Source organism: Bos taurus, chromosome 11, assembly GCF_002263795.3.
Source record: "Bos taurus isolate L1 Dominette 01449 registration number 42190680 breed Hereford chromosome 11, ARS-UCD2.0, whole genome shotgun sequence".
Taxonomy (NCBI): domain Eukaryota; kingdom Metazoa; phylum Chordata; class Mammalia; order Artiodactyla; family Bovidae; genus Bos; species Bos taurus.
In genome coordinates this window covers 551,374-576,871 of record NC_037338.1, presented here as the reverse complement: position 1 = coordinate 576,871, position 25,498 = coordinate 551,374, and the positions used below count along the sequence as shown (strand labels likewise).

The 25,498-nt window shown below is 39.6% G+C and overlaps 1 protein-coding gene across 5 annotated transcripts in view; it reads right to left on the bottom strand.

Moving 5' to 3' along the window:
* Positions 1-25,498, bottom strand: part of ANAPC1 (anaphase promoting complex subunit 1) — a 101,308-nt gene that overhangs the window by 50,661 nt on the left and 25,149 nt on the right. For all 5 annotated transcript variants that reach the window (XM_005212369.5, XM_010809765.4, XM_010809766.4 and 2 more), the window contains exons 17-26: positions 23,756-23,943; positions 18,818-18,892; positions 13,020-13,288; positions 10,010-10,101; positions 9,060-9,208; positions 5,554-5,632; positions 5,119-5,155; positions 4,967-5,037; positions 2,488-2,666; positions 525-739 (exon numbers count right to left, since the gene is read on the bottom strand). In XM_005212369.5, coding sequence (XP_005212426.1) covers positions 525-739; positions 2,488-2,666; positions 4,967-5,037; positions 5,119-5,155; positions 5,554-5,632; positions 9,060-9,208; positions 10,010-10,101; positions 13,020-13,288; positions 18,818-18,892; positions 23,756-23,943 — 1,354 coding nt within the window. The remainder of the gene's footprint in view (positions 1-524; positions 740-2,487; positions 2,667-4,966; positions 5,038-5,118; positions 5,156-5,553; positions 5,633-9,059; positions 9,209-10,009; positions 10,102-13,019; positions 13,289-18,817; positions 18,893-23,755; positions 23,944-25,498) is intronic.

The following is a 25,498-nucleotide window of genomic DNA, read 5'->3' as shown; positions in this document are numbered from 1 at the left end:
TTTACGAGAACACTGCCCCACAGTAATCTGTCATCAGGGAAATTCAGAATTAGGCCAGAATGCTACATCCCATAACATTTTTAGCAGAAACAGAATACATAATCCACAAAATTACAATAATGAAAACAAAACCAGTATACCCCTTCCATTTAAGATGCAGCTGATTTTAAGATGCATCACTATTTCATGAGGTTCTAAGAAAGAAAAAGCACTGCCAACTAAACCGTAACACCTACAGACACCCACAGACTGACAATCTGATTTCAGAAATGTGAAAAGGTTAAAAAAAAAGATCAGCATCACAAAATCAATGACCTCGGATAACAAAAATGTGTGACGGCACTGAGCTCTACGATGTGCCCAGCAGTGCTCTAAGCACTAGGCACAAACGGCCCACTGGATTCCTGAGCAGCCCTGTGAGGTGTGAATGAATGCTACCGTCATGCCTGTTCTTCCAGCTGAACAAACTGCGGCAGCATTCAGTAATTTTTACTTAAATTCCGGCAGCTGATGTTTGCCTTCACCTGTTCTCTTTCTCCTCGATGAACTCGTGGTCACTGAGCTCAGGGTACTGCACCACATTGACGCGGACAGGATGTGCACTCTGGAGAAGCCTTCGCACGTCCTGCACCCGTAAGTCTTCGCTCCATATTAGCGACATCACCTCCTGATTCATGTCATTCATGCCATCATCCTCCTCCTCTGTTTCTGTTCCTGAAGGAACATCTGATGAGAGCACCTGAGTAACAGACTTGGTTGTAATACTAACTTAAAAACCAGCCAACACGCATTTGTTGAACATAAGAACGCACAGGGCGAGGTACCAAGTCTACATCAACGCAAACAAAAAGCATACACCAAAGCAGGGCTGGCCCAGGTTCCCCGGGCATACGGGGCTCCTACCTAGAAATCTTTAATTGTATTGCCTACTTGGAAAGATTCTTTACTCAGCCAAGGGGAAAGCTTTCAACTTAGAGTAATAGTCAGGAGGCTGATCCCACAGAAAGGAATATTCTAAATAAATTATAAAAATCAAACTATATTCTAAATATTCTGAAGAGGAAACATATTACTGGCAACACAAGATTAACTCCACACAATGTTACTAAAGAACCGACACCAATTTAAATACTGTCTTTAATTAGCAGAAGAAAACCACCTGGAAAGGTATCAACCAAGGGCTGGAGGAGGTCCGACTAACACTTTCTCACTTCCGTGCTTTAAACAGAATGGATCATGGTTGGTTTTCCCTTTTCTTTTTTTGTCCTAAGTATGTTCCAAGTATGTTTCTTAAAAGGAAAGGAATTAAATGCAGCAAAACAAGTGAGGAGAGTTAATTGCCTGCTTATCATTCTGTCCTCATAAGCTCAGCATGTGCTTTAACTTCCCAGGCCAAATGATTCAATCAGACTTCAGAACAGAAGAAATAGCAGAAATCTTGTTTTCTCACACTTTTCTACTCCTTTCACAAAATATTAATTCCTAGATGAAAGGCTAAAATCTTGCAACATTTAATGTGGAAGCAACATTAACCAGGAAAAAGAATACTGGAAGATATGACTAAAAATCAGTCTGACTTTAGTTGCTAAAAATTTATTATAATTTCTATGGAATATCTAATCTTAAAAGAAACTATATTCCAATTGGTGAGTCAGCAATACAATATAGACCCAAATAGCTGATAAATTTGAGACGAGTTATAAAACATAACCTCAAGTAACTAAACAAACTGAATTTAGCCAGAATTACTTAAAAGGACATATAAATACAGATAAACGATTATCAGTATCATTTGGCTTTAAGGCTAATGATGGTCTCATTCATAGTAACAAAAGAGGTCTAAATGCTAACGACTTAATCTTGGTTGAGGGAAAGATAATCATATTATTAACAAAAAAAATTTTGGTTTTCTGTTTAAAATAAGACAAACACTAATTCACCTAAAACTTCTTACTTAAGTGCAGATTAAAAGATAGATGTGGGCTTGCCTGGCAGTTCAGTGGTAAAGAATCTGCCAGCCAATGCAGGATATGCAGATTCAATCACTGGGAAGGGACAAACCCGGGAGTAGGAAATGGCAACCCACTCCAGTGTTCTTGCCTGGAGAATCCCATGGACAGAGGAGCCTTATGGACTACAGTCCATGGGGTCGCCAACTCAACAGCAACTTAGCAACTAAAGAGCAGCAGCAGTTAATTACTAACGTGGTATAAGCAGGGAATCAGTCATGGTAGCTGTCTACTAACTCAACACTTGTCCTGACTCAAGGCAAAGAAAGGTGCAGGTAAGACAGAGCATTCACAAAATCTATTTCCATGTTCAATCTACAATGAATAAAATTTACCCTTTTTAAAGCATATCTATCTAGCATATGATAAAAGATAATCTGATACATACACCTGCAAAAATTCTTAAAGGAAAATGGAGGGAGGCTCTACTCTAAGTCTACTGAGGCTAAAACTGAACATGGACTTTCCTGATACTCACAGATTTTCCTTTGGGCAAGTTTCCTTCGCAGGCCTGCTTGGAAAGATCCTGACGTCCAATCAAGAGGCAGACAGCTTCCGGCCAGTCTGAAGCAGGCTGCTCCCGACAGTGATAAATCGCATCTCGGATGGGAAGAGCTATTCCAAAGGGAAGCGTTTCCAAGTCTCTTAAAGTGAAACCTTGTGATGGAGGGAAAGGAGAAAATTCTTCAGTCAGACTTAACCACTGTCCCAATCCTCCGAATAAAGTTAGTAAACTCTACCCTAACAAATAGCAAGAAACCGATTGTATTCATTCTGCTACCAGACCAGCATCTTGACATGAGTATTCTTGGGGGTGGGGGGGGGGGGATTCCTAAAGACTTTGAAGAAAAAAGCATAAACAATCCAATAGGAAAATCAAAGGACAAAAAGACATTTCCCTAAGAGGAAACACAAATGGTCAATAAACATACAAAAAGATGCTCTGTCCAATAAGTGATCAGGGAGATGCAAAGTAAAACCACTAGGAAATGAAAATTCATACTCATCTAACAGACATGTATTAGAGTCAATCAATACTGCTGCTGCTGCTACGTCGCTTCGTGTCCAACTCTGTGCGACCCCAGAGACGGCAGCCCACCAGGCTCCCCCGTCCCTGGGATTCTCCAGGCAAGAACACTGGAGTGGGTTGCCATTTCCTTCTCCAATGCATGAAAGTGAAAAGTGAAAGGGAAGTCGCTCAGTCGTGTCTGACTCTTAGCGACCCCATGGACTGCAGCCTACCAGGCTCCTCCATCCATGGGATTTTCCAGGCAAGAGTACTGGAGTCGGGTGCCATTGCCTTCAATACTAAGTGTTGGCAACTACAGAGCATCAGTAACTGTCTTCCACAGAGGACGGTGGTGTATACGGGACCAACCACCTTGGAAAACACAGGTATAGTCAGGTTCACCCTTACAGCCCGTCAGCAGCCATACAGAAACGCGCGCACAGGGAACAAGGACATAAGCATTAAAATATTCATTAGCAATCGTTCATTATGGCAAAACGTGGTAAGGCAGCAAAGAGTCCAGTTTCCATCATCAACAGAACAGATAAATAAGTCGTGATATATCCAAGCAGTAGATTATATAGCAGTGAAAATGAATGACCTTCTGCTACGTGAGTCAACATGGATGAATCTGTAAATAATATTGAGGAAAATAAGGTAGTAAAAAACATATATCTACACTGAGCTACATAAAGTTAAAAACATACAATACTAAGTAATATATGAAGGTGATAAAAAAAATGACAGACGGTAACACAAGATTTAGGATGGGTGCTGCATCAATGGTTACCTGTAGCAGTAAGGTGTGTGAGAGAAGGATATACAGGACTAGGTCCACAGGCCTTTCTACCACACTGACAATGCTTTATTTCTAATAGTGGGCGACCAGGACATCAATGCTCATTTTACTATTATTCTCTAAACACATTTCATACACTCTCTTGTATATATACCATATTTCATTTAAAAACTTTTCACAGCCTCAGGTTAATTTTTTCTGAAATGATTTTCTAAATTTTATAATATTTTACAGTATTTATTAACATAGAAAATTGGTTAATTAGAGGTAAAAATGTTACCTTATTTGAGAATGACACTTATACTAAATGCTATGTAATATACAAATGAATAGAACTCATCCAATATTTTTCAGCATAAGTATCTTATTGGTAATACTACATGACAATTACTGGAATTTTCAAGGAAGCATAACAAAAAAGAAGAGTGAAAAACTCAAGTCATTTAGAATATTCTCTAAATAAGAATTCAGAAACCTCTTGTAATATTCATTAAAGCACTACTTTCAACATACTATTTTATAACACCCTCATTTTTTATGTTTTCATATTGTTAATATTTTTGAAACATTTTAGTTCATTTTTATAGAAAGTTTTGGTAGTTTACTCAGCTTAAAACCCAAAGGCACAATCTTTAGGAAGAGAGAAGAAACTCTGCCTTCCTTTCCCTTGTCCCAGGTGAATCTGCCTCTTGGTGCATAAAATCCCTGGCCTGTATCACTCAAAAGCATACTCTAAGATATACACACATTACTTTTAGATTTTGCCAGAAATAATCATTTCTGGTATCTGAGTATTTAACAGCTTCAAATCTGAATGTGTAGTGATTAGCATTCTCCATTCTGGGGCCACTCTACAAAGCCACAGCCTCTACTGGTCTCAGAGGAAAGACATAGATTTTCCACCCACCAAAGGAGAAAAGGCTGGTACCCAAGATGTTAGTAGAGGGAAGCTGTGAGACCGTCAGGCAAAGAAAGGGTGGCTCAGGAGGCCATCATCTCAACACTGTGGGATCCTGCTGTAGAGCCAGAGGCCCTGCCTTCTCATGCCTCCCAGCTCTAGCGAGCTCTGAGGACACAGGGCCTGGTTAGGAAAGGGCAGTCCAAGGAAGGGATTTCAAAGACACATGAAAGGTAACAAGAAGACCTTACCTACATTACTCATCCAGACAACTAATCTCTCACCCAGGCTAGAAACCGACGCAGAATGCCGGAAACTAAACCTGCAAGAGAGCAAACAGGAGGCTGTTAGACATGAAGTCGTGAAACAGGCAGTGTAAAAGTACAAACTGAGTAAAAGTCACCTGCTCTCCTCTTGTTCTGCTTGTGGCTTCGGGGGGGCTAAAACAGAACAAAACTTTATTTTGATAGTTATCCTGATAAAGCAAGCAGGCAACATATAGAAGACATTTGGAAAGAAAAATTACAGATAAAGAACTCCTAAAAAACAATAAAATAAGCAGTACTCTGGCAGGTTGGAAAGTATAATCATTTCCCTGGGGCTAAAATAGCCCTTTTTAGACATATTAAAAATGTAGTTTGTCAGATTTTAAGTAATCTTGGTCTCTGAAAGTGAATTGTGGACTTAAGACTATAACTGTGCCATTTTGTCACCTCTAAAATGAAGCAAGACACGGCACCTGAAGTACACTTAGAAAAGTTTTAATTTTTTTATTTCAACTCTGATACCGACATCTATAAAAATTTGTTTGGGGAAGCCTAATGTTAGACCGACTTACCTATACTTATTCTGGATAAATACTGTGAGGATTCATCAGAAAGAGAGCTTTCGTCACCAAGTATGTAGAGTGCAATACTCTGCATAAGGAGAAACTTAACATTATTTTTTAAACTCTTGAGGCATAAGCACAGACAGGAAAATTAGCCCATTTTAGATACAGAGCTCTGTGTTTTGACAAACGTTATACAATCATATAACCACAGTCAGGACGCAGAATGCTTGCATCACACCAGAAAGTGCCCTTGGGAATCACTGGGAATAAATAACGCATCTTTTTTCTCTTCCTGTATTTTGCTTCTTCAATATCATGCAAATGGAGTCACAGAACATGTTGCCCTCTGTGTCCTACTTCATTAACTCAGTTCTGTGAGATTCATCCACATTACTGCGTGTATCAGCAGTTTCTTTCTTTTCACTGCTGAGGGGTGTTCCATTAGAAATATGTACCAATCTCTGCCTATCTACTTACAAACGGATTGACATTTGGGTCATTTGTGTTGAGTGGATGCTGAGTCGTTTCAGTCACGTCTGACTCTTTGCGACCCTAGGGACTGTACCCCACCAGGCTCCTCTGTCCATGGGATTCTCCAAGCAAGAACACTGGAGTGGGTTGCCATTTCCTCCTCCAGGGGATCTTCCCGACCTAGGGATTGAACCCAGGTCTCTCAGGTCTCCTGCACTGGCAGCGGGGCTCTTTACCACTAGCGTCCCAACTTAGAGTGAGGTAAACCCTAACTCTCTACTCCTCCAGGCCCTTCTCCACTTCAGCCTTCAGAGTTCTTTGAGTGTTTGCTATTACCACTAAGATCTGTACCTACAGCCTTTTTTTGGAAAGAAAGTGGCAGTACGATGGTATCAAAATCTCAGCACAATTGGAGGCTCTTCACGTCCTAACTCTAAACCAGTACAGACACTACGAATGATAGGCTCCTGAAAGTCGCTGACATCGCATCTAAGAAAGATATGATATAACACGAATATTTGTAAGTTGACTAGTGTAAGCTGGACACGGAACACCTTTGGCTTAGTCATATATCTCTGGCTCCCTCTTGGGTAGCTATAACACTGAGTCTACCCCATTTTAACGGAGTTGTACAGAACCAAAGTATCTGGTGAATTCACCTAAATGTTTCCACATAAGCAGCAAGGAATGAAAAAGTATTGAGCTGCCCTTAATATACTGTGAATGGACTGACTGCCACTGAATTGTACACTTAAAAACAATTAAAATAATATTATGTTATATATATTTTATCATTGTTTTTTTTAAAAAAAGCAGAATCACCATTCTGCATGTCTATTTCAGAGCCGTGGCGGGTACTGAAGACTTTCTCAACATGAAGGAAGCAGAACGTAGAGTACAGGAGGAGCAGGTGGGGAGCAAGGACATTTACCTAGTCCAGTGATATCTGAGACAGGAGACAAAAGATCTGGTTCTCCTATAAGCCTGGGAAAGCCCCATCTCAAGAAAGGTCCACAGAAGACCTCTCGGCAGGCTACTCCAGTATAAGGGAACCAAGGGACGTTATTGTGAAGGAGCTTACCTTTATCGGCACCCTTTGGTTCTATCTGAATCAGCTCTGATCTTGGATTAACTATGTATTAATAACGTTGGGTTAATTTTTTTAAACAAAAATTATTTCATTAAAAAAAATTCAAGTAGGATTTTTTGTAGCTATGGACAAGCCAATTATAAAATTTAAAGGAAAAGGCAAAGGAACTAAAATAGCTAGAATAATTTTTAAAAAGAAAAGTAATGGAAGGAAGAGTCACACTGACCAATTTTAAGACTGACTATAAAGCTACAGTAATCAAGAGTCTGTGGACCACAACACAGGCCAATGGACTAGAATAAAAAGTCCGGAGACAGACCTACAAATATGTTAACTTATTTCTGAAAAAGTGCAAAAGAGAAGGAACAGTGTTCCCAACAATTGATGCTAAAAAAACTGATCATTCAAATGGAATAAAAATTTCAACATAAACCTCACATCTGATTTAAAAAAAATTAACAAAATGGATCATGGATCTAAATATAAAACTGTAAAATTTCTGGACAAAAACAGAAGAAAATCTTTCTGATTTGGTTAATGAGTTCATAGACATGACACCAAATGCACTATCCATACAGAAAAAAGTGGATAAACTGGCTGGATAAAAATTAAACATTTGTGCTCCACAAAGGAAGCATTACGAGAACAGGACATGACGAACCACAGGAGAAAACGCTTCAAACCCATGTATCTGACAAAACCTCCTACGTAGGCACATTCAAAATATCACTAGCCATTAAGAAAATGCAAATTTAAACCACAGTGAATTATCACTGCACATCTATAATGAGAAAATTTACAAATCACGACAATACCAAACACTGACCAGAATGCATGCAGGGAAATTGGAACGCTCACTCACTGATGGTGGAAATACAGATACATGGAATTAATGAATGCTTCCTTCTTGGAAGAAAAGCTATGACAAACCTAGACAGTGTATTAAAAAGCAGACACATTACTTTGCCAACAAAGGTCGTATAGTCAAAGCTATGGTTTTCCCATTAGTAATGTACAGCTGTGAAAGTCTGACGATAATGAAGGCTGAGCACCAAAGAATGATGCTTTTGAATTGTGGTGTTGAAGAAGACTTTTGAGAGTGCCTTGGACTGCAAGAAGGTCCAACCAGTCAATCCTAAAGAAAATCAACCCTGAATATTCACTGGAAGGACTGATGTTAAAGCTGAAGTTCCCATACTTTGGCCACCTGATGCAAACAGCCAATTCATTGGAAAAGACTCTGATGCTGGGAAGAAGGCAAAAGAAGAGGGTGGCAGAGGATAAGATGGTTAGATTGCATCGCTGACTCAATGGACATGAATTTGAGCAAACTCTGGGAGACACTGAAAGACAGAGGAGCCTGGCCTGCTGCAGTCCATGGGGTCGCAAATAGTTGGATACAACTTGGCAACTGAACAACAATGACAATAACAGAGACTCTGAAAAACAGCTTACAGTTTCTTAAATATATTAATCTTATATATACTTGCTATATGGCCATCAATCCCACCTCTGGGTACCTACCCTAGAGAAATGAAAACTTTTGTTCACACAAAAACCTAGATTTGAATGTCTACAGAAGCTGTATTCATAACTGCTTAAAAACTGGAGTCAACTCAAGTATCTTCAGTGGATGAATGGATAAACCAATGTGATATATATATCCACACAACGTATAGCCAACACTTAGCAATTAAGTGCAATGAATTGTTGCTACAGCAATACTTGAATGAATCTCAAAAGCAGGAGGGAATTTTCTGAGGGGGTTGATAGAACCATTCTGAATTCTAATTATGGGAGGGATTACATGAACTCAACATTTATTGAAATCCACAGAGCAATACACAAAATGGAGGGGGAAAGGTAATTTTTCTATATGATAATTTTTCACATTACATTGAAAGTTAAAAAGCAAAAAACAAACAAGTTTGGCAACACACTGAATACATACCAAGACTACAAGTCTGCCACGTTCACATATTCCGGGGAGGTAAGGATAGGGGGGCACTCCTTCCCCCTTCAGACAGGAGCTCACCCACTGATAAATACTAGGTGGCTCAGGAGTGAAAAATGGCGGGTACTGCATAGATCCCGTTTGACCTTCAGAAAAAGATGCAAGAATACACTAAAACAATACTGTTTTAATTCAGAGGAAAGATTATCAACAATGCCTGTCATTTGAAAACAATCAGAGTAACATTTTTTCCATATTCTCCAAAATGCTTCATGTTTTCTGCCACAGTAAGTATCTGATCACATATGTGGAATTTAACTAATATTTTATCTGATCCTGGATGGAAATTTAGTAAATTCTTATGTTCAAGGCATATAAAGAATGTCACCAAAATTTTCTGCCCTAACTCTAATGATGAGAAAAGACAAGACACCCAGGATTCTGCTCTGTTTTAACAACTGGGCCCCAATCTAGAGTCCGTTTAACTCAGGGTCTAAAACAATACAATGGCTATGAAACTGTTCTGTATCTGTACTGTTCAATACAGCAAACACCAGCCCCACATGACCGCTGAGCACTTGCAATGTAGCCAGGGCAACTGAGGAAATGAATTTTTAGTTTAATTAACTAAAATAACACACAGTGGGTGGTTACTAACTGGACCACACAGGATAGCAAAGCATCCTTGGCACTGGAAGCTCTAAGCTTTTGCAAGGCAGAACCTTGGGGATGAGTAAAATCCACCCCCCAACCCCCCACACTGAAGAAGCTATGGCTTACTGCAAGTCAGAGATCAAACACTACAAACTAAAATCTGCCTGGTGGAAAGACACTATCCCTGATTTAGAGGTTAACAGTAAGAAATATATCCTCTGCTATTTACCAAGAAAAACACAAGCAAAGGTCAGTACACTGTTGAGAAAAATCTTTAACAGCAAAACACTTACCTTGGTCAATTGCGCACACTTGTCCAGTAGTTCTGACAAGTGTTGGGTAGTCTCTATAGTAATGATCTATGTAAGGCTCCAATTTTAAGTCTCTAAAACAATGGAACATATAAAAGGAATTAACAAGCAAGGTATTATGGCATTCTCCTCCCAAACAGTTAACAAGACTCATCAGTTGACCTTTTTAATTTAAAACATTTACTTAGGAGAAAGAAGACAACCACATCTAGAGTCTCTGTATTTTATTTCTGGACTTTAAAGTGCCCAGTATGACAAATGCAACTAAAACTCCTTCTGCTAGATAAATTTTGAGGGTAAAATTGCTGTGAAATCTGTGGTCCAATTTCTCCTCTGTTAATTTATTAGATGTGTGATCTTCAGGAAGTCAACTTTCTGAATCTCAGTAATTTTTCTTCTAGAAAATGGTGAAACACCAGTCAACCCACCTTCAAGCTTTTAAGATTAAATAATATGTATGAGAAATACCTTATAAAGTGTAAAACATTATACCAATTTTACCTATTTCGAAGAGCCATGATTAGGGTTTGAAAATCATTTCATTACAAAAGTATCTTCCTCAAAGTAATGCCTTGTCATTAAGAGAAACTAACCATCAATTAAAACTGCCGTGTCTCAGAAAAGAATTTCAGTATCTCAAGGAAGGCAGCATAAATCAGAAAATATACTACAACCTTAACTCAGAGGTTGGCATTTTAATTCAAACTTAACTTTATCACCAAGGGTCACAAAGGCTCAAACAAGACCTAAGTATAAACATTTTGAGTTCAGTGCCAAACACAAGGTGCTAGAAAAGACTGTTAAAAATACCATCAGATGGCTAACAAACACATGAAAAGATGCTCAACATCACTCATTATCAGAGAAATGCAAATCAAAACCACAATGAGGTACCATTTCACACCAGTCAGAATGGCTGCGATCCAAAAGTCTACAAGCAATAAATGCTGGAGAGGGTGTGGAGAAAAGGGAACTCTCTTACACTGTTGGTGGGAATGCAAACTAGTACAGCCACTATGGAGAAGAGTGTGGAGATTCCTTAAAAAAATGGAAACAGAACTGCCTTATGATCCAGCAATTCCACTGCTGGGCATACACACTGAGGAAACCAGAAGGGAAAGAGACACATGTATCCCAATGTTCATCGCAGCACTGTTTATAATAGCCAGGACATGGAAGCAACCTAGATGTCCATCAGCAGATGAATGGATAAGAAAGCTGTGGTACATATACACAATGGAGTATTACTCAGCCATTAAAAAGAATACATTTGAATCAGTTCTAATGAGGTGCATGCAACTGGAGCCTATTATACAGAGTGAAGTAAGCCAGAAAGAAAAACACCAATACAGTATACTAATGCATATATATGGAATTTAGAAAGATGGTAACAATAACCCTGTATACAAGACAGCAAAAGAGACACTGATGTATAGAACAGTCTTTTGGACTCTGTGGGAGAGGGAGAGGGTGGGATGATTTGGGAGAATGGCACTGAAATATGTATAATATCATATATGAAACGAGTCGCCAGTCCAGGTTCGATGCACGATACTGGATGCTTGGGGCTGGTGCACTGGGACGACCCAGAGGGATGGTATGGGGAGAGAGGAGGGAGGAGGGTTCAGGGTGGGGAACACTTGTATACCTGTGGCTGATTCATTTTGATATATGCCAAAACCAATACAATATTGTAAAGTTAAAAAATTAAATTTAAAAAAAAAAGAAAAGAAAAAAAAAATACCATCAGAACAGTCTTCCTGTGGATCCACTACAAGAGCCTCAAAGACACAGGGAAGACAAGACTGGGACACCCAAGGACAAGCAAAGAGAACCAACATCTAGTAAATGGCACCTGTTCTTAAAAACGAACTTGAGCGGCTTCCCTGGTGGCTCAGTGGTAAAGAGCCTGACTGCCAGTGCAGGAGACACGGGTTCCATCCCTGGTGCAGGAAAATCCCACATGCTGCAGAGCAAATAAGCCTGTGCACCACAACTACTGAGCCTGCGCTCCAGAGCCCAGGGGCCTCAGCTACTGAAGCCCACACACCTAGAGCCCAGGCCCCACAATAAGAGAAACCCCCAAAATGAGAAGCCTGCACAGCAAATGGAGAGTAGCCTCCACTCGCCACAACTAGAGAAAAGCTCGAGCATCAACGAAGGCCCACCATAGCCAAAAATAAATAAATCAATAAAAATTTTTTTAATGGTCCACACTAAAAAAAAAATCCCCCCCCCCCCCAAATCTTAAGCATGTTTCCTCATCACTGGAACAGGGACTGTAGTACCTACTTTGACAATTTCTACATGTAAAGTACAGTTTTGTTAGTTTAAACCCTGACAGCTCAGTTGGTAAAGAATTTGCTTAAAACCCAAGAGACTCCAGTTCGATTCCTAGGTCGGGAAGATCCTCTGGAGAAGGGATAGGCTACCCAGTCCAGTATTCTTGGGCTTCTCTTGTGGCTAAGCTGGTAAAGAATCCGCCTGCAATGCGGGAGACCTGGGTTTGATCCCTGGGTTGGGAAGATCCTCTGGAGAAGGGAAAGGTTACCCACTTCAGTATTCTGGCCTGGAGAATTCCATGGACTCTATGGTCCATGGGGTCACAAAGAGTGGGACATGCCTGAGCAACTTTCACTTTTAAACACTATTTGAATCTAAGGCATCATTATAAAAACAGCAGGTGTCATTACAGACTTTCCACCACAATCATGGTGTCAAAATGAAAACCAAGCAGGTTATCCTCACTGTGTAACACACTCTATTGCCTTTTCCACTCATCTGAGGACAAAACCCTGCAACCCCAGCCTGACCCATGGCCCTTACACAATGGATCCCTTCAAACAGTTCTGTGGCTTATGGAAAATGCTCCTTTTTGTTGAGAAGGCAGAATTCAGAAATTTATTTGCAAGGTTCCTATTTGACATTCATGGCCAAGAATTAAGTCATCTAATGACCTTTCTGAAATTTCTAATCTATAAACAATATTTACCTTGCCAACTGGACGAGAAGTTCAACAAGTGAACGAACCCCTTCTCCCATTAGAGTGTTCAACTTGAGTTCCTCATAGACCAGGTGAAGAACAAAAAAAATTGCAGGTATGTGAGTGAAGAGAAGTGTAGAAGAGTCCAAACTGAGATTCTGGGAAAAATCCTCATCTTTCATCTGTGAAACTTCCAAAGGACTCAAACACAAAGATCTGTTCAAGAGATGAGACTCAACATTCTGGTGGTAGTCTGAATTTAGTAAATATTCCCAGTCCTAAGAAGAATAAAAAGGATATTAACTTTCTAAATAATTGTAATGTCACCATTAAAGAAGAAGATCAAATTCACTTAAAACAACTCAAGTTCCATTTTCACATTGTTAACATTATTAAAAAAAAAAAAAACCACAATGCTGAAAAATTGAAACCAATACCTAACAGCTAAGCAATTTCCAAGTGCCAGGAATAAATATTAAGACAAGCCACCTTTAAAAACCACTTGAATCATACCCTTTTAAGGAAGAGACTTTAGTAGAAGAATTCTACTACTTAAGCAGAGATTGAAAGAGAAAAATTTAAGATTATTTTGGCAATGTCTCATGGGCCACAAGAAAAGGAAAGCCTAGAAGTGTAGAGAGGCAGGTGTAGGGACCACTAGACTGATTTGGGTTTGGGTAAGAGGAGAGATCTACTTGAATCCAGCTGATATACATGTATTTCCATGTTGACAAGATGCTGAGGCCAGTAACATGCCTGATAAGCAACTGAATTTTATATATGAACTATACTACACTTTACAACTATTGAGTCTATTTTAGTTTCTACTTTATTTGGGGGATGGTCTTGATCCCTGTCTCCTGTACAATGTCGTGAACTTCCATCCATAGTTCATCAGGCACTCTATTAGATCTAGTCCCTTAAATCTATTTCTCATTTCCACTGTATAATTGTAAGGGATTTGATTTAGGTCATACCTGAATGGTCTAGTGATTTTCCCTACTTTCTTCAATTTAAGTCTGAATTTGGCAATAAGGAGTTCATGATCTGAGTCACAGTCAGCTCCTGGTCTTGTTTCTGCTGACTGTACAGAGCTTCTCCATCTTTGGCTGCAAAGAATATAATCAATCTGACTTCAGTATTGACCACCTGGTGATGTTCGTCTGTAGAGTGACACTGTACAGGAGACAGGGATCAAGACCACCCCCAAGAAAAGAAATGCAAAAAAGCAAAACGGTTGTCTGAGGAGGCCTTACAAATAACTGAGAAAAGAAGAGAAGCGAAAAGCAAAGGAGTGCGGGGAGCGAGCTCCGCCCGCGGCAAAGGTCATGAGGAAGGAGGCTTGGCATACGCAAAGGCAGGATCGAGCCTCAGGAGTTCCCCTGGAAATTCTCGAGCATCTACCCCCCAAACCAGAGTCTGCCTACTTTCTGCTTTGTGCTTTCGCCTACACCTCTGACTTTACGGGGGGCTGTCCCCCACTACCTCTCTCTGAAAAAAGAGTTAGCTTACAGCTCCAGTTAATAATTCCTGGGTGTGACAGTGTTTCAACCTACAAACACCTTTGGAAGTCCTCTAGCCTGCCTGAATAGGTTTTTCCGGCCACATGTGATTGCTCAGAGCCTCCCAACTGTGAGAGGCATGAGATGTTCTAAACTGTCTAAATACAGATTCCTCTGAGCGGTTAAAAGATTGATTAGAAATTGTATTGGTGAAGGGATTTTCACTTCTTGGGCCAATGTTTGCTGCTAAGTTTCCATATCCCTTACCTGCTGTGTCCCTGGCAGTGTATTGATTAATATAATTGGTGTAAGTAGTAGCTTTAATGTTTGTAACCTGGGACCCTTGAGTTAATTCTTTTTCTTGTTATAGCCCACCACACCTTTGCTCTGTAGGAATGCAACTTTATCTAATGCTTTTGGAGGGTGGCTCCTGACCAATCACCTTTAGAGAAAAATAAGTTTTCTGAAGAAAGGGTCTTAAAATGTTAACAGGCCTCCTGGCCAGAAGATGATGCAAATCACCTAAGCTTTTGCATATGATAAGTTTGCAGGAAGAAAGCTTGGCTTGCTGCATGACTCTACCCCTTCCCCCATTATCCTCTATGCATAACTTAAGGTATAAAAACTACTTTGGAAAATAAAGTGCGGGCCTTGTTCACCGAAACTTGGTCTCCCCATGTCGTTCTTTCTCTCACCTCCTGGCTGAATTATTCAGCCTCTTTTCTCCACTGAATTTCCTCACTGAGCTATCCTTATTTCAGCCTCTTTTCTCCACTCAATTTCCTCACTGAGCTATCCTTATTCTATTACTCTTTATATCCTTAATTAAAGTTTAATTAAGCAGTCGTTTCCTGATCCGTCCCTGCTTTGAATTCCCTGGATCCACCAGGGTTGGACCCCGGCAAAGGAGAAAAGGAAAGATATACCCATTTGAATGCAAAGTTCCAAAGAATAGCAAGGAGACATAAGAAAGCCTTCCTCAGTGATCAATGCAAAGAAATAGAGGAAAACAATAGAACAGTAAAGACTAGAGATCTCTTCAAGAAAATTAGAGATACCAAGGGAACATTTCATGCAAAGATGGGCTCCATAAAGGACAGAAATGGTATGGACCTAACAGAAGCAGAAGATATTAAGAAGAGGTGGCAAGAATACACAGAAGAACTATACAAAACAGATCTTCACGACCCAGATAATCACAATGGTGTGGTCACTCACCTAGAGCCAGACATCCTGGAATGCGAAGTCAAGTGGGCCTTAGGAAGCATCACTATGAACAAAGCTAGTGGAGGTGATGGAATTCCAGTTGAGCTATTTCAAATCCTAAAAGATGATGCTGTGAAAGTGTTGCACTCAATATGCCAGCACATTTGGAAAAGTCAGCAGTAGCCACAGGACTGGAAAAGGTCAGTTTTCATTCTAATCCCAAAGAAAGGCAATGTCAAAGAATGTTCAAACTATCTCACGATTACACTCATCTCACATGCTAGTAAAGTAATGCTCAAAATTCTCCAAGCCAGGCTTCAACAGTACATGAACAGTGAACTTCTAAATGTTCAAGCTGGATTTAGAAAAGGCAGAGGAACCAGAGATCAAACTGCCAACATCCGCTGGATCATCGAAAAAGCAAGAGTTCCAGAAAAACATCTACTTCTGCTTTATTGACTATGCCAAAGCCTTTGGCTGTGTGAATCACAACAAACTGTGGAAAATTCTGAAAGAGATGGGAATTCCAGACCACCTGACTTGCCTCCGAGAAATCTGTAGGCAGGTCAGGAAGCAACAGTTAGAACCAGACATGGAACAACACACTGGTTCCAAATAGGAAAAGAAGTACGTCAAGGCTGTATACTGTCACCCTGCTTACTTAACTTATATGCAGAGTACATCATGAGAAACGCTGGGCTGGAGGAAGCACAAGCTGGAATCAAGATTGCCGGGAGAAGTATCAATAACCTCAGATATGCAGACGACAGCACCCTTATGGCAGGAAGTGAAGAAGAACTAAAGAGCCTCTGGATGAAGTGAAAGAGCAGTGAAAATGGTGGCTTCAAACTCAACATTCAGAAAACTAAGATCATGCCATCTGGTCCCATCACTTCATGGGAAATAGATGGGGAAACAATGGAAATCATGACACACTTTATTTTGGGGGGGCTCCAAAATCACTGCAGATGGTGACTGCAGCCATGAAATTAAGAGATGCTTACTCCTTGGAAGGAAGTTATGACCAACCTAGACAGCATATTAAAAAGCAGAGACATTACTTTGCCAACAAAGGTCCATCTAGTCAAAGCTATGGTTTTTCCTGTAGTCATGTATGGATGTGAGAGTTGGACCATAAATAAAGCTGAGTGCCGAAGAATTGATGCTTTTCAACTATGGTGTTGAAGAAGACTCTTGAGAGTCCCTTGGACTGGAAGGAGATCCAACCAGTCCATCTTAAAGGAAATCTGTCCTGAATATTCATTGGAAGGACTGACGCTGAAGCTGAAACTCCAATACTTTGGCCACCTGATACAAAGAACTGACTCATTTGAAAAGACCCTGATGCTGGGAAAGATTGAAGGCGGGAGAAGGGGAAGACAGAGGATGAGACGGTTGGATGGCATCACCGACTCAATGGACATGAATTTGAGTGAGCTCCAGGAGTTGGTGATGGACAGGGAGGCCTGGCGTGCCACAGTCCATGGGATGGTAAAGAGCCGGATACGACTGAGCAACTGGACTGAACTGAAATAGTTTCTACTTGTGATTTATTGTATTGTGTTGAGACAGTCTATGGTTGTATTGTGTACAGTTGTATTGTGTTGAGATAATCCATGGTTTCTTCAGAACTTGGAATTTATTGGTGTTTCTGTCAGGCTTAATACAGTGTATTATTCTAACTTAAAATTCTTGCAATAGACATAGAACCAATCATAAAAATTAAAATTTATAAGTCAGACAACCAAAATAAAAAACTCTTCTCAGCAAAAGATACTGTTAAGCCACATAGTGGCAGAAAATATTCCCAAAACACACATATGACAAAGAACTCACATCTAAAATATATAGAGAACTTTAGATCAATAAATATTTTTAAAATCAAATTTACACCTGAATAGAAACTTCACAAAAAGATATGTAAGTAGCTAATAAGCACGTGAAATAGTGCCTAACGTGATGAGTCATTTGGGAAAAGCAAATTAAAACTACTTAGAGAAACTACTTTGTACACACTCAAATGGTTAAAAGGAAAAACACTGACAGCAAATGTTGGCCAACTCATGTACTGCTGGTCAGAGTATAATACGGTACAATCAATCAGAGACCAGCAACAACCCAACTCATGTACTGCTGGTCAGAGTATAATACGGTACAATCAATCAGAGACCAGCAACGACCCAACTCATGTACTGCTGGTCAGAGTACAATACGGTACAATCAATCAGAGACCAGCAATGACCCAACAAGTGCACTGCTACGTATTCATTTAGCCAAGAGAAATGAACATACAGGTCCACAAAGACTAGTTCCTGAATGTGGGCACCAGCTTCCTTCATAATAGTCAAATAATGGCAATACACATCCGCAGAAGAGTGACTATAAAAACCCGGTATAGTCATACTACTGTCCCAATAAGGTACAGACTACTGATATCTGCAACATCGATGAATCTCAAAAGCATTATGCTGAATGAGGGAAGCTTTACACCAAAGACTACATACTATATTATTTTACTTATATTAAGTTTTAGAGTTGGCAAAACTAACATATGATAGAAATCAAATCAGTGGATGCTTTGATTAAAAATGGCTCAAGAGAACTGTATAGAATCACAGAAATGTTTTGTCCTTAACAGCAGTGTGGATTACATGAGTGTCTATATGTCAAAACTGATCAAACTGTAAATTTAAGATCTAAACATTCCATTTATGCAAATTATACCTTAATTTTAAAAGAATGTGTTGAAACACAAGAATATACCCATGGAATCTGATATGTTTGAGAACTTAAAGAAACACTGCATAGTAAATGCTGTCACTTAAGGTAATGAATTGGCAGTAAAACATCTATAAACTCAAAGTTATAACATACAGCACTATGTATGTTTAGTAATTTTAAGATGATCATTAAAGAGAAAAGTAAATAAATAATCAGAAAACTTGACAGGCCCTATCCTTCAAAATAACTGTCATTCAGTATTAAAATAAGCAAAAGCTGTTAGAAATATGCACAAATCAACACGAACACCACAAATATGGGGGACTGGTACAAGTATCCACAAATTAATTTGTATCAGCAAGAAAAAACAATGCTTACATCATCAGATCCCGTCTCAGAAGGCCTTGCCTTTTTGGGTGCAATGACTGGGGAAAGTGATCCTTCAAAGTCAAACTGGAAGATAACCCCAAAAGAGAAGAGAAAAATCATGTAAATTTATCACTTACAACAGATCAACTTAAAGGACTCAGTAATCAGTTCTACCAATTATGGAAACTGAGGAATGACATCAAATTTCATTCTCTCATCTGGAAAAACATGATACGAACACCTTTCTTCTAGGGTCATTGTGAAGATTAAATGAAATCATCTATATAAAGCATCTAGTCTGGTGCCTGGGCTCATAGGTTCTGCAACAGTAGCTTCCTTTCCTCCTCACTTCTCTCATGACATTGATCTTCACTCCATTGGTAGAACAAGGACCATTAGTCATATCCAAAACACACCCAGTCTCAGAGAATCAACCCAATGTTAGCCAAATGTCAGAGCTAAGCAAACATACATTTAGACATATATTTGGAGTCTGTCTATAGTGACAGCCCAACAATTCTCTGGCAGAAATGGGTGCTCTCCAAAATCTGAGTTCTCCTCTTTCTTCTGGACCCACAGCCAGGCTGCTGTATCCCAGGCCTCACAGTGAGATGTGGCCCTGTGACAGTGACTATCAATGAGAGTGGATGCCATCAATGCCAGACTAGTTCATGAAAACCTCCCATGCGTGCTCCCCTACGCTCTATCCCTCGCATCTGACTGGGTGGTGTCAACTCTAAGGTGATCTTTGAAGCCTCAGGTTGAAGAGGACAGATGCTCCATTAGCCTGGGTCCCTAATTAAACCATGTGGCCTGTTTACCTGCTAAGCACTGTTAAAGGAACAAGATACACATTTCTGTTGTACATGCCACTATATCTTTCAACGGCTTTCTGTTATAATAGCCTATCCTAATACAGTTACATAAAAGCAGTTTTCTAAAAGTTGAGCCTAATCCAATTTTCTCTGGCATAACCTTAGCCCCTTCTGCTACTTTGCACAGTCACTGAACTATTAGTTCTTCAATCATAACCGTATAAAAGGAAAATGGTCTATTTTCCTATGCTATAGAAACCTACATATTTATCAATCTCATTCATCTGAAAGTTGATTTATATATAAAAACTAAACGTAAACAGCAATATTTAAAACTGAATATTTAAATATAAAACTGAATAAAGTTAATTTTAGAACTGATCAAAAGAACAGGTTTTCTTATGAAGTATTCAAAGAAAACAGCCCAAGAAAAAGACAAAACACTGTATGATCTCATTCACTGTGGAATCTGAAGTGTGACACAAATGAACCTACCTACAAAACAGAAGCGACTCACAGACACAGAGAGCAGGCTTACCGCTGCCCAGGGATGAGAGGAGGGAGGGTGGACTGGGAGTCTGGGGTTGGTGGATGCAAACTATCACATTTACAATATCGAAAGGACGAGGTCCTACTGTACAGCACAGGGAACTATATTCAATGTTCTGTGATAAACCATAATGGCAAAGATTTTTTTTTAAAGAATGTATTAAAAAACACACAAAAAAACTGAGCCCAACTTATATACAATATTATCAAAAAACAAAAATGACAAGAGTAAAATCAAAGCAACAAATGAAATGATTTTACCTGAAACTTTAACCAAATACAGCATGCATACACATACACAGTCTAAGTCCCACAATCAGAAAGAACACCCCTGTTATGGTTGTCAAATTCATTAAGACCTGGAGTTACGGGAAAGAATAGTGGAAACTGATACAGATACCTTTCTGTCACACATATGGATGTTTTATTTTCATTATTTTAATATGTCACTGCTTAGCCAACCCTGTTATGTAATCCTGTGGATCACTGACCTTGATCTATCATAATCCGACTACAAAATATTCATTTATCTGCTTTCTCCTGGGACAGTCGATTCAATGGGAGGAACTATCTGTCTTGCCTAATGCTTATCTGAAAAGCCTGGCTTCATGCTTCGCCCACAGCAGGGACTCAATATCTGATGAAAATATGAGCATCCCAAAGGACAGAACAGTTAACCTCAGATGCAGCCACTCACAGAACCTGTGAACCAAAAAGAAACATCATCTGGCCCAGAGCCGTCATTTAACATCAGTAAATTCAGGAAGGCCCAAAGAAATTCCAGAGTCACATAGCTGGTCATTGGCAAAAATTCTGTACTCTTTACTCTCCACCCTATTACTTTACTGAAAACAAAGAGGATATATCTGGACAAAACAAAATAAAAACTATTTGCCACTGAGGACCACTTCATCCTGAGCTTTCACTGTAAGGACAACCAAGACAAGGTTTAACTATGCAGTCATCCAAATAAATGTCAAAGCAACTCAGTCTCAGGGCTCATTTCCTTGTTCCTTCTCTTAGGGCTACCACGCAACAAATTAGTCAGAGTCAGATTCTTCTTTACAAAAGAAATAAGCAGCTGCGTACTCAGTCCTCTCTACAACAGGAAACATGAGGGGCTACTGGCCCTCTGCAAGAGAATGAGGCACAGTGATGTGGATTCATCAAGTCCTGCAGGACAGCAACATGCAGAAACTACAAGAAGCTGAAGCAGACTTATTCATATGTAGAAACCTTCAGTTTCTGTAAGGCTCAACTTTTTCATATTTAATAAAGAATGGAAAAATCTGGACTGAAGTAGCATTCACGCAATTGTTTGGAATAAGAAAACTGTCTATTTTCCCAGTAAAACTTTTCCCAAGGAAACTGCAGAAGGCAGTTCTTTCATATGATATAACATATATAAACTCTTAAAAACAATACTTCATTTAGTTGGACAAGGGCTTTCATTCAGCACATGTTCACTAGGCATCCATCCTTGCCCGGCACTGCTATTTACCTTCCTAATGGGAGCAGAGACACACAAAATAAGTAAAATATACAGCATAGCATATTTAACGAGTGCTAAGAGAAAAATAAAACAGGTAACGAGGATAATAAGTGGGAGACAAGGGATAAGTACAACTCTACACAGAAGAGACACAGCAGGCTGCGCTGAGGGGACACCTGGCCAAGGCCTCAGCTCGTCTTGCCTGATGAAGGCATTTTCTCCAGCGTGCATGTGTGCTCAGTCGGGTCTGACTCTGAGACCCCATGGGCTGCAGCCCACCAGGCTCCTCTGTCCATGGGATTTCCCAGACAAGAATACTGGAGTGGGTTGCCATTTCCTTCTCCAGGGGATTTTTCCAATCCAGAGATCAAAGCTGCATTTCCTGCACTGGCAAGAAGATTCTTTACCACTGAGCCATCTGGCAAGCCTGCATTTTCTCCAGAGGGAAGAGCAAGTGTGAAGACCCTGAGGTAGGAACATGCTTGGACACGTTTGTCCTTGTTCAGGACAAACAATGGAAACCAGTCTGCTGGAGACAATGTGAGCGAGGCAGGGATGAATCAGAGGTTAAAAAAAAAAATTGGAAAACCCATCCCCATTTACCTATATAGAAATAATAAAAATTCTGAGTTGGCAAAGGTTCAGCACACCAAGAATAATCTGGGTGGTGAAGCAGGCACTTTTAAATGACACTGGTGAGAATGCTGATTGGACAGACAGTCCTTTTTGAACATTATTTGACCCAGTAATTCCTCTTTTAAGGTTCAATTCTTGAGAACTGACTAGAGATCTAAAGATTTGTGTATAGAAAAATGTTACTCAAATTACTCATAAGAAAAAAAACTGATTCAGCAATGTTCATTTATTAGCTATTGGGGCTTCCCTGGTAGCTCAGATAGTAAAGAATCTGCCTGTAATACGGGAGACCTCGGTTCTATCCCTGGGTTGAGAAGATCCCCTGGAGAAGGGAATGGCAACCCTCTACTCCAGTATTCTTGCCTGGAGAATCCCATGGACAGAGAAGCCTGGTGGGCTACAGCCCACGGGGTCACAAAGAGCTGGACACAAGCAAGCAACTAATACTTTTACTTTTTCACAATTTTGACAAAGCCATATTGTAGCCTATTATGAGAACGATAATCGGGGGAGGGAGGTTGAAGAATTTTTAATATGGGAAATTTTCATTGATATGATGTTTATGAGAAGCAACAATGAAAATGTTTACAGTGGTTATCTCTTAGTATTATTTTCTTTTTAAGCTCTCCATTTTCCAAATTTTCCTCAGTAAGCACGTATACTTTTATAATGAAGAAAAACAATGACTTTTTTTTTAATGGATTTGCTGGTATGAAACCCAAATGTATTGACAGGTACAGCTGAGTTACCTAGGGAAAGGTAAGTGTGATCTAGAGTGATTTCTTCAGAGTGAACCAGGCAAGGCTGTCCTGGGAAAGACCTCCAGAAGCAAAACGAAAACACCAAGACTGAAGTCCCTACCCTGCTGATTTGTAAATAACCTATGAAGGACCTGTAAGAAAGTTTCTCGGGAGGGAGATGAGGAGCTTAGTTTGTATCATTGACAGACTAGATATTTAGGCTAAAGTACTTTAAATCCCCTTCAAAATTAAACCTTCCTCACAGACCAAGCAATAATGTGGAAAAACAGAGCCTGGGCCTCGAGAAAAGAACATTAAGCCATGAGTCAGAAGATACACCGTAGGCCCAGTTTAGAGATTTCTCTAGTCTGTGATCTCCTTCTGACTCAGTTTCTTCATCAGTAAAATCAAGACTACTCCTACTAATCTAAGCATAATTTACACCCATGTTACAACGATGAAATGAGAAATAACAGTCAAAGTGGTTTACGTTATAAAAACAGAATGATTCTAATTACAAAACATTATCATTAAAGTACTATTTGACTTACAATGCATAGATACGATAAGCCTTAGCATTATTCCATTTTGATGAATAAGGTATGCCTATTAGTACACTGGCGTGTTACATACTCTGAATGTTGTGTTACCAATTATGCAAACATTACACTGATAACCGTGTATCTCAGGAGGAAAAATGATCGTATGTACTCACATTTCTTGTCCATGCTAAGCGGTCTGTGTTATAACCCATCATGTTCATGAGACACGTCACAAATAAGTTCCACTCTGAGTGATCACTGGGCCCTCCTGGGGCACTGTGGACACTGTACCACTTGACGAGCATCTGAACCGCTATTTCTTTCGGCAGAATGAACTTAATCGCTTGCAAACAAGTTTGTACTATTGAAAGCAAAGATTAGTTTTAGTATGCTTTCTAGGCATGCATTTCTTTTCCCCTTTTACTACGGTTTTTAAATCACTGCTATATAAAGGTCAAGCGCTATGAAAAGGGAACTGCCATTAAAGAGCTGGTGGGACACAAACCTGACCTAGCCAGTCATCTGAGTCTGAATTTAACAGGGCTTGTGAGAGGTCTCAGAGCAGTGTTTTTGTCATCAATTTAGGGTCAGAAATAGAATAACCACATAGCCCAGGTTACCTAAGACAGAACTGACTGACATCTGTGGCCCCAACAGCTTCCCATTTTTGCTCTCAAAAATGTCTTAGTTTGGGCAATGAATTAAAGATCATTCTAACAAAACCACACAATTTCTACATTAATAAATTCATATAAAATATTGTTTCAATACTTCAGTAAATCTAGAATAATCAATACATACATCCTCAAATAAGAACACTCACCGAGCTTTAAAATATGCTGTAAATGATTAAACATTCTGGTTAACCAAAGCTTTATAACTGTTCATTATTTCTGACAGCCCTGTTTCTATGGTGTTTTACATGCTCTCTGTCTTAAACAGACCAGTCAATACCATGTAGTCTACACCTTTCTTAATGGCTCGATACCATTAGTACGACAATCAGTTACAGCGCTGCGCTGTCACACAGCGACTCCCTCAGGGGGCAAGGGCTATGGCTATGAGGAGGCCTAGGTCTGCTTTTAGCAGGAAATGGCCCCGACCTGCAATGTTTTTGTATACCCACATAATCTCTTTAGAGGATTTTTTCCTTCCCTTCCCAAATTCACTGTTACCAGGGCCCATCCTTAGCAGTATATGCTTTTTCTCATCAATTTGCTATGTGTGTGCACACACAACCAAGGCTGGAATCAAATGAAACCAATGTCAGAAAAGCAAATAACCAAGTTTGTCATGGTTGAATCCAAAATCAGTGTAAACCAGATACCGACTGAGGTGCTGAGGAAGGTTTTATCAAGTACAAAACCTTCTGTGCACGAACTATGTGACTTCTATTTGCTCCTGCAAGAGTTAAGATTTCACTTTGTTTTTATTTATTTTAACTAATCCATTAATTGTTTTTATATATTTTGGTTAGGCTTATACTTCTTGAGATCACTGGCTAAATACCTTTTAGAAAAGCAAGGCAGCTCCATACCAACTCAGAATATCATCTACCACACTGATGAAGAGTACTTCCTAAAATGAGAAAGGCACTCCAGCCCACTTGGCAAATTCCAGAGATCACAAAATCTGCCAACATTCTGCACTGGAAGTTGGATTTTGAAACTAACAGACATCCTGAATTTTCTTATATCACACAGGCATTGTTTTCTTAACTTACATTTGTTGGCAAATCTTTTTGATTACATGGTTTTCTTTATTCTACGTTCAGAAATATTCTCCACCTAGTACCTTCCAAATTGCATTTCAATAATTATTCAAGCAGACTCTGATTTTATCAAAATACTTCTGAGTATATTTTTGCTAAAATGTTAAGTTTTCCTCAAAGGCAATTATGTTAACTTCTCAATTAT